At 42.6% G+C, this 10,562-nt stretch overlaps 1 protein-coding gene across 1 annotated transcript; it reads left to right on the forward strand.

The window, feature by feature from the left end:
* The first annotated feature begins 1,959 nt into the window (after nt 1-1,959).
* CD24 (CD24 molecule) lies at nt 1,960-6,694 on the forward strand. The gene is made up of 2 exons (XM_040598670.1): nt 1,960-2,135; nt 4,666-6,694. The coding sequence occupies exons 1-2, from the start codon at nt 2,067-2,069 to the stop codon at nt 4,843-4,845; spliced, it is 249 nt and encodes an 82-aa protein (XP_040454604.1). The 5' UTR covers nt 1,960-2,066; the 3' UTR covers nt 4,846-6,694.
* The last annotated feature ends 3,868 nt before the right edge of the window (nt 6,695-10,562 follow it).

A 10,562-nucleotide genomic window follows, 5' to 3' on the forward strand; every position in this document is an offset into this window, starting at 1 on the left:
TTTGCCATTAACATGTCTCAGCTGCTGCTTTAACCTGAAACAGCTAGCTTTGATCCCCATGGGATCATGCAACAGCTGTATCACTTCGTTTTCTCCCAAACAAGGTGGGAAAGATTATAATGGAAACCATCTCTGTCAGCTTTACACTAGAATATTCTTTGCTTTGGCTATTGTAGAGCCCTAACTGGATTCCCTTCCTTTTGCATCTCCTCCAGGGGGTCTGGCATCAGAATAGTGTGAGCCCTCATTTTATTGCTATGATTCACATGACTTCTTTCACAGGGAATTTCACTTTTCTGTAGCGTTAGCCATGCCTACTGAGTGAAAAGGTGACCTTCCCTCCCATTTGTGATTTCATTTAACTGTGACAACTAAAGGGAATTCTTTGCAAGGAAAAGTAGTGACAGGAATGTTTTCAGCTTTGTCACACCTCTCTTGTTTTAAGTCCATCACAGTTTCCTTTTTTCTCTTCTTACATCTCTATAACAATGATAAACCCGTCTTCTGGCAACCAGCTTTCAGCAGACAACCAGTGAATATTCAAAGACATAAGATCCTCAGATCGATGACTATTGCCATAGTTACTCTATAGATAGACTATGCCTCTAATAGTTAGGAACTGGAATTTGACTGTGATCAAGGATTTATTAAAAAAACAGGGAAATGTTACTTCATCAGTGCTTTGGACCTGGTGTAGCTCTCAGAAGGTCCTCCACCTTGGTATAGAATAAGGATTGGTGTCTTGGGTGGTACAGTTTACCAAATACCTTTATTACTGCAAAAACAAAGTAACTACAGCTTTGTCAGGCATTCTGAAGCAAATAATGTGGGAATGGATTTAGAATGATACATCTTCGCCTAACACAAGTCCCAGCATCTGGGTCTGCAGCGTGTCTCTCCATGTTTCTTGTGCTTTGGGACCGAGTTCTAGCAGTGCCCTCGGAAGAGCTGTCCTGCCCCTGGAGATGGCCAACAAGTTGTGCAGCACTGAGCTCGGACACCTCCTCACACTTTGCTCTGAGGTAAACATGAATGTACCCGGTTTTGAAATCCATTTATTAGTTTGAGCTAACAGAACATCTTCCTCTTCTTTTCAATGGAAATAACTGTCACAATGAAATCAGCACATCAGTGTCTCTTTTTGTAGTTTATAAAGTGGACACAGACCATTTTTGTTACTTTGTGCACTGAGATGCCTGACCAACTCGGTGAGGTGCTGGCACAGCCGACTGTCCTGGTCTGTTGAGGGTGGAGATGCCACGTAACTACTGTATTTACTGTGCCAGAGATGGAACCTTACCTACAAAGAGGCTGCAGCTGGAAGAACCTTCTGTTCCACAGGTTTGTCACTCTTTAAGAAATAATGGTAATGATCAAATATTTAGATCCAGAGACTGCTTGAAATGGCAACCTGCAGCCTGAAGTCCTAGCGCTAGTGGTAAAGCAGCTCCGAGCAAGGCGGGATCTCAACTCCTCGGCCTTTTATCTGCTGTTCCCTTCGTTCGGAAATACTTAGAGCCTTTACCTTTCCTTCACTCACTCATGATTTTTTTTTTTTTTTTTTTTTGGGGGGGGGGGGGGGGGCGGGGGCGGCGCGGATAAAAAAGTCTTATACTTTTACAAACACATTTCTCCGGAGTCACTGCAACGCAACCTCTGCAGCGCCGTGCCAGCCCCTCGATGCCCGCACACGCCGCCGGCACCAGACAAAGGCACCACCGCCCGTAAGCCCTAACCGAGGGGAGACAAAGCGCCCGGGCACGCCGCCGAGCAGCCAGCGGGACCCGAGCGCGGCGCCGGCAGCGCGGCCCCGCAGGAGCTGCCCCCGCGGCCCGGCCCGGCCCGGCGCTGGGGAGGGGAAGCGGAGCCCTCGGGGCCGCGGGGGCGGCGGGCGGAGGGCGGGAGCAGAGGTGTGGGGAGGGGGAGGGGGAGGGGGAAGGCGCGGCGGGGCGTCACGGCAGCCCGCGCTGCCATAAAAAGGCCGGGCGCGGCCGAGCGGCGCATCCCTTTCGCCCGCAGCCACAGCGGCAGGAGCAGCGGTAGCAGCGGGGCAGTAGCAGACGGGCATGGGGACGGCGCTGGCGGCACGGCTCGGCTTGGGGCTCCTGCTCCTGGCCCTCCTCCTACCCACGCAGGTGAGCCCCGGAGCGGCTCGGCGCCTCCCCGCTGCCGGCCCGAGAGCGAGAGGCGGGAGAGCAGCTCCGCCGAGACCTCCCGCAGCAGCCCCGCGCCCGCGGCGGTCGCCTCGGGAGGGACGGGCTTCTCCTGCGGGGTCGTGGGGCGGGTGGCCCCGAGGGGTGCTGCCTCCGCCTCGCAGCCGGCCGCGGCGCCTCGCCGGGCAGCCGTGGGTGGCGGGCGGCGCCTCCGCCCCGGGGCGGTGGGGGTGTGAGAGAAGCGAGCCCGGGCAGCCCCGGCTGGGGAGGGGCCGCGCCGCCTGCGGGTGGGCTCGGCCCGCCGCCCTCCGGGGGACCGGGCGGGTGTGGGCCCAGCTCCCCGGGACGGCAGTGCCGGTGCCGTGGGTTACTCTGGTCAAATTAAAAGAAAAAAAAAAAAAAGTCGGAGTTGGCCTTCCTTTCCCTCGGGGAGAGCCGCGGTGCGAGCAGCGGCGGAGCGCTCCCCCGCTGGGAAGAGGGGCGACCCCGAGCCGGCTGCGGGAGGGCACCGGGACCCCGGTCCGGGACCCCCGAAGCGGCGGGGCCGTGGGCGCGGCCCGTGGCGGCAGCGGGAGATCTGGGGGCTTGAAGCAAAAGGACATCGGTCTCGGTGCTGTGCTGGCCGAGCCGTACCCGTGGTGCCAGGGTAACGAACGCAGCTAAGCCAAGTGAGGCTCTCGGATGGATGCGTTGTTCCTAAACGCTGCCTTTTGAAAAGGGTCAATAACACAATATCGTAAAAATAAACAGCAAGAGGATTGCTGGAGACCGTTTTAAATATTCCCCTCCCTGCCTTGTTTGTGAAGAAGAGAGTTATCCCTTCTCCACTCCCCTCAGTGGAGTCCTGCCCTTATCAGTGATGAGAACAGGATCAGACCCTCTGAGTTACCAGTATTTGTCACATGCATGTTAAGATCTGTCCGGGGTCCTATCTACCGTGATGTTGTAGAACTTGGCTCTAAGCCTTTCCTTTTCCACACATGAAAAAAGAGAAAAAAAAAAAATCCAGGAACTAGGCTTTCTGTTTAAGGCTAAGAAAACTTTAAGAATGTATAACCAAATGTGAAACAGCAATGGAGACTCTGTGTGAAGACTAGAAAAATTCTGGGGCAGGCTGGGACTTGCCTTGTATCCAGCTGTAGGTTATTAACTCTGCAATTCATTATTGATCACTTTCGGACTGATTTCAACAGAAACTTCCACACTGCAATTTTTATCCTGCAGTCCTAGATTGCTTCCAGCATGTTGCTGGTTGCCAAGAACCCTACCTACCAGAAGCTTTACACCAACCTGATATTTTATGATAAGTTTTTTCTGTAGAAAGTAATTAAAGAACACACTCATGCAATTTTCTAATAAATATAACATTGACTTCATGGCTTCAGGATTGAGAGGCTATAATTTTTTCAGCTAAAGAAAATTAATTTTCCCAGCAACACTAAAAGTGTAAGATAAAGACACCTTTTATGGAGAGTATTATTTATTGAACTAACTGCTCTCTCTTAATAGAGCTTACCAAAATGCTCTGGTACAATATAACTTGTTGCCACAGAGCTGAAGCCAAGCTTGTTATATTATGGTCATTTTTGAGAAGCAGTTATGTGATTCTTGCCCTTGTTTTTTTAATCCTGATGAATTGCATGCGTGTTTGTTTTTTTTTTTTTTACTTGAAGACCATGTTAGCTTAGCTCTGAAAGTTTTCCTGTGCATGTGTAGGAAATAGCTTGATACTGAAGTTACATAGTGTGCACAATTTTGTGCTTTATCCCTATAATGCAGAGTTGGGGGGGAGTATTTTTGTATTGCTTTCTCTCAGCATTTGTTTAATTTGCTAATACTATATGGTTTCTCTACTGCATTTCTTCTTTGTATGTTCTAGCATGCTGATAGGTTATGATTTAATCAGTGCAGTTCCATTGTTCTAAGTTCTGCAGTTCAGTACTACCACAGCAAGAGTATGAGAGAGGCTGAAATACTAAGTCTGCTCACATAAGCCTCACCATTGCTTGAAAGGGATCCCCAAACCAGCCCCAGAAACAGTATCAATAGATTAATCACCATTGTTTACTCATATTTCTGTTTGCGGCTTAGTATGCAAAGCCAACGAATTTGTGCAGTTGTCTTAGTTTTGGGTTTTCTTTTTCTGATTGTAAGGTATTCCTTTGCATAGTTTTACATATACACGTCTTTTTTGGTGTGAGCTTTTTCCAAAGCTACCTCTATTCTAACTTTAGTTTTAGTGCAGGGTTTTGATAAAGTGATAACTATGCAACAACATAAAAACATTTAGAAAAATGTTAATTTATTTCTTTAATGAATCCTGTGTGTGCAATTCAATATGTCTTTGTCCTTAACTATGCCATGAGAGCAATTGCATGTATCATATCTGAATATTGTGACTGACTGGTGCTACGCATTGTTCATTACTACTAACTTGTCTTCTGAACTAAAAATGAAAAAAGACAAACCCCCTTTTTTGTTACTCTTTTTTCCCCTCCCCCTTGCATTCTAGATCTACTGTGATCCCAATGGAACAAATCCAACACCTTCAAACAATTCAAGTTCCACTTCTCTGTCAGCTGTCACAAATTCAGTGAACAATACCACCCCTCAGGGACATGGAAATTCCCTTCACTCAACCACAAGTCTTCTTTTCATTCTCTCAGTTTCTCTTCTGTATTTTTGCTGTTAAGAGACTCTGGCATGGAAATGGCTACCACTCCCCACCCAGTTTCCTGAACCATCTGAGATGGCTAGATCTCCAACCCAGCATGAAAACAAATCAGTCCAAACTCCGCATCAAACCAGCTTGGTTCTACTCCATACTCAGTTTAGTACCAGTCTGACCTAGAGAAGCACTCAGTATTCTGTCTTTCCAAAGCTGACCAGTGTGAGAAGACCGACTTCAAGGAGATAAAATGATGACCTCTTTCACCAAATGAGTTGGAATTCGAAAAACAAGATGGAAGCAAAAAGAGACAGTATTGACAACCCCTGATTTAAAGCTGAGAAGAAATGCTGTATCTTATAATATGGATGGATAGTGACACCACAAAGAAAAAAGGCTAGAGGGTTTATCTTGGAATAAGGACTTGAAGAGACTTTATTTTCCATTTAAATTCATTAAAGTCAACAGGCTCATAGAACTACTAGAAAACACAGAAAAGCTCAAATGGTTCTGTTTCTCGCACAGGCTATGTGGTTCTAACCTATGGGTAGTAGGATGCATGCAGAAGAAACAAAATGTCAGTGGAAAGGGTTTCTTCTAGATTTCACTTAAATTGTTACAAGGCTAGAATACTAAATTTTTGTAAGAATCCTCTTATTTAACTTCTGAGTCCTAACCAAATAGCTAGCCAGGCAGGGCTAGTTTTGAAATAGCTAAACCCCACCAGTTTTCTTAAGAGTTGAATTATTTATGGTGGGAACTTGAATTTGACTTTTTATTTAAATTGTTTGTATATTAAACCATATGTGCCAGAGAAAGGAGGTGTGGCAACATTGGGAAAAGTACCAGGAGGTTTTTGTAAATTTAGTTCAGACAAAACAAAAAAAAAGTCAAGAGATAGAAGTTTCCTCTTTCCCTATTTCTCCTCCCAAGTTCTACAAGTCATATAAGTTCTTCTTGATTCTGGAACTTTCCTTAATTATGAAGGATTTATGGAATCTTGGAATCTTTTGAGTAATGCTCTAGTGCTGCTTTTCTTTTTTTTTTTTTTTTTTTGGCACAATGTGAATAACTTACTCTTTGGGTTTTTTTTGAAGAGTTTTAATTGTGATAGTTAACTTTAAACATGGGTTAATACTTTTAATGAGGAGAAGGAATGGGGAGAGGAGAGCAAACGACCAAAAATAAGAAATTAAATGATCAGGTGTTTGGAATATGAAGACCGGAGTCTTAATTACTGAATTTGAAATCTTTGTAAATACTACTTTTTTAAAATTTTTCTGAATCAAAATTGCTACACTTGCACAGATTGTTTCTGTATCATCCTACAGTTTAGATAATAGTATCTGGTACTTGATCAAAGCAAGCTTTGTTGAGGAGGTTCAACTACCTTGATGATAATATCTTGTCGGGAGAAATAAAAATAATGTTGATATGATCGCATGTGAGTATACATGATCATATCACTGTATAGATATTTATCTCTGTATATCATGTCAAACATGGGTGGCTCTCAATTTTTTTTAAATATACATCTGTCTTTTGGTTACATTACCACCAATTCAGAGTATCATCTATTAATCACAAACTAACACAAATTCATGTCAGTGAGTGTACATGGACATTTCCTTATGCTTATCATTTGTACTCAGTAAAATGTTAATGATTGTATTTTTGTGTTTGTGTAATTATGCTTTGATTTATTAGCTACTGATTTTCATTTGGGAAAAACCTGTAAATAAAACAGTGGACAGGCAACGCATTCTAGATGCACTTCCAGACACTTCTACAAAAACTTGTAACTTGCCTGCATAAAGTGAATGAACTGTTAAGCAAGACAGTATATGTGATTAAAAACCTTAAGGTCTAGAAATGCTGAAGTGTAATTAGTTTTATTTCTTTGTAAGGTCTGGTGACACAGGGAGTCTGGATGCTACTCTGAAACCAGTGAGTGAGACTTGATTAACATCTCTAGTAACTGTACTAAGTTTTCCATACTTATTACAGCCTCTTCCCTTTCAAAGTATTACTATGTTTTAATTTTATACAAACAGTTCTTACTCAGTTTCCCTTTATTTCTTACTGTGGCAATGAGTTATTTTCCTTATAATGGCCAAAGGTGTCTTTCAGCTTCTGGTTATCAAGTATGTGAATTAACTGCTTGAGGTTTGAGTCCTGCAGACTACACTAGTATAATAAGAATATCCTAATAATAATACAAGTTTTTCCATGCTTGATGAAGGACAGAGGCTGGAAGAGGTAGGAATTTGTGCAATATGTTGTTGAAAGGCAAAAAATAACTGGATAAGTATTCAAAAGCATTTACAGTTCACGACATTCCAAAGTGGTCTTCGATGTTTTTTTTTTTTTCAGGTATGCTCCTTTCTAATAACTCTTAAAGGCCTAACAATATCCAGAGCAATTCTCTTTACTCCCTAGACAGTGAGAAATGTGTTTTAAAACACCTAGCTACTTAGGCATGCTGAGGAGGGTCTGCAGTTTTCAGTGGGAGAGGCCCCTGGAGAGGCCTCCCAAGGCTCTGGAGGGAATGCAGCACAGCAGGCTTCTGATTGTGTTCCTTTACTTTTCCAGTGGGCTGAGCAAATCTGAAGAGCAGGATGAGTTTATCAAAGCTCCCATTTGAATAACTCTTGGAATGTGCAGGGAGTATCAAAGCACATTGATCCCTCATTTAGTTTGTTTCTGAATGCCCTAGAAGAAAGCATGAAGATAAACCACATGGCTATGCATCTTTAAAAAAAAAAACAAAACAAAACAAAAAAAAACCCAAAACCCACTGAAAACAGAGGTGCTCTCCAAAAAGAGACAGAGTGAGAAAGGCTGCAACAATGGGCCTTTAATTCTTCGATGTACCAGTAAAATAGATGAAGTATTTTGAAATCAAGTTTATGCTAACTATTCAAGTGGATTGGGATGGCTGGCTTAATTGGCGCATGCTCTTTTGTTTTCTTTTGGGGGCTGCTTTGTTGTTTTTGGAGAAATGGGACCAGTTTTCTTTTTTAATAGCATCTAAGTCACTTGATTTTCTGAGTTTTCATCAGACCAGATGAGTGATTCAGAAAAATGATCTGGTAACCTTTGTTCTGTTCCATTCCATCACAGAACAATGGAATCAGTGATGAAGAAATCCACACAGGCAAAGAGGACATGATGGATTTATTTAATGACATGGGAAGGTGGGAGGGAAGGGAGGAGAATGGAGCCTATGCACTTCACAACTATTTAATTTTTTTAAATTACACCTATGATAGCTGGGACCAGCTTTTACCTACACCTCTCGCTTTCACAAATCTGTCCAGCTGGAGTGTGTCTGGATAGCATACATTGTGATGACTCTGAAACAATTCTGCTTCTGTTTGATGGATGGTGCAGCTTCTGTTGTAAACATGCTAGCCACATATGTCCTGAATAAAGTATAGTGCTATTATTTGAATGAAAAAGCCTAAAATGAGCACTTACAGTTTGTGTGCAGCCTACTGTTCCTTTTTTCACAACATCATATTCTGAATAGCCCTTAAGTTTTTTCACGTTGCAGTTTTTCAGCTGGTTTAGAAGCTACAGGGACTTTGAATGAACAGCTTTCATTCAACAAAAATCTCCACTAAGTGAAGTATTTTGGGCCAGATCCAATGCTGTTAAACCCATAAGCTTCTGCTAGTGGCTTCCTTGTTTTTCAGCAGGATGAAATAACGTATGCCAAGCTGTTCTCTGTATGCAGCGTGCATGGTGCTGCTTTGTTGTGCGAAGGATAACCCCACTATGTCTACGGAGATGTGACATTATTAACGTCTCAATAAATGACTTTTCAAATGAACTTGGGACTATTTTGACAAGCCATTCTCAGCTTTTAGCTTAATCCCTCCAGCGTTTAGGATTTGCCTGTACAATGCAAATGCTCTCAAGCTAGCTTGAGACAGTAGCATACTCTCTAATGTCATTAGTACAATATTTCATATGGAGTCATTTCCCTTGAGAGCAGTTCTTATGCAGCTCGTTGACCTGTAAGGGCTCATGAGAAGAAACAGTTGCAGGGCTAGGCTCTTTGCCGTGTGTATTTCCGAGTCAGCATTTCCCTGCACTCGGATTACACCGCCCCTGCAGCAGAGCTCACAATGACACCTTGTATCTGAAAGCCAGGATGTATATAAACATGCATATATTGGAGGCAGTCTGGAGTGATTTGCATTTTGTGTGCATTCAGGCTTCACAGGGATTTGATTTCTAATACGAGACTGAAATGATTGAGGTAGCAGGCTTTATCATGCAGCAATTTTGTTGTAATGGATACAATTGTTTTTGCATTAAAGATAACTTTGAAATAGGATCTGTCAGCTCTGCCGCTTAGCAGCACAAAGCTCTTCGTTACAGAGTGCACATTACATTTTATGCACTGTACTGGTCTACTGTGCTCCAGCAGATGAAGAGGCTGGTTATTTTAAATCCATTATTTTATCCGCAGCAGTTTAAAAGCAGCACTAGGCTTTGTTTTGCAGCACGTACTTTAAGACGTGATGTTTTCATCATTATGCAGTAGCCTTGGGAAAGATACTTGATCCTTACTTTGGTTATCAGCCTTCATTTTTCCAAGTGAAGCCCTCAGCATCCTGCTCATGAATGCATAATTGCTCTGGTTTAGTCTTCATCAAAATGTCCGGAATGAATGACCTGGAGCTGAAGAAAAAACATCATCCATTTTATACAGCCCAACCAAAATCCTCAACTAACAAAATCTCATCTGTGAAGGCTCATTCAATTCTCTCTTGAATCCAGCAATACTTCCTGCAATATATGTGCTACAAATACATGAATAAAACATTTTCAAGCTTTTCAGAAGCAACCTGAAACTCTTTTATGCTTTCAGCTTAGCAGGAGCGTTGCTTTAACAACTGATGGGTGCACAATGTAAAAATTGAGCACACAGCAGAATTAAATTGTGGTAGCTTGATTTTGCTGCATAAACTGAATGATCGCATTCCACCAAAATCTCTCTTGAATGACCTAGCATGGAAAGTATTCTTTATGTGGCACAAATTATTAAAGGAAGCAATGCCTCTGTAAAGCAATTGTTCTGCTTCCCTCTTTTCAACAACTGTCACTGAAAACACAGCGTGGACTTTTTTTCAGATTGTTTAGTGTGCATAATCTGGACTTAAAAGTCTCCGTTCATTATATTGAAATATGTAAACTTTACATGACAAAAGCTGTATATTTTGTCTACTATATATTGTATAAAATTCAAATGGTTTTTAAGGGGTAAGACTGAACTTTGAGACTGGAGGGGTATATAGACCAGACTACAATAACAAATGCATATTGTCTGATTGATTAGGCTAGTAGGATTCAAAACTGATTGAGTACATACAGCTAATTATAACATTTAGAGCCATAATAGGAAGGATTATTGAACAATTGTAAAATGGGTAGAAACCGTGTTTTGAGTACCCTCATTGTTTTAGGAGTCAGGTAGAATTTCTTCTGCAAGCAGATTAGCTGCTAGCTGTTTAGTTGAGAAGACAGTCTGAGGCACGTTAATAGCATGAAGATGGACTTCACAGAATCATAAAATACGATATAGAATATAGACTTGATGAAGCCTTTGTGCAAACATGACAGTTTCAGTGTTTTAATGCTTAAGTACGAAGAGATTTTTGAATAATGAGCAAGGAAAGTCCTTCAGCAGGACTGTGAGAGTAATGCAAAGGTGTGATGGCATCACTATG

This window comes from Falco naumanni, chromosome 6 (genome assembly GCF_017639655.2).
Source record: "Falco naumanni isolate bFalNau1 chromosome 6, bFalNau1.pat, whole genome shotgun sequence".
Lineage (NCBI taxonomy): Eukaryota > Metazoa > Chordata > Aves > Falconiformes > Falconidae > Falco > Falco naumanni.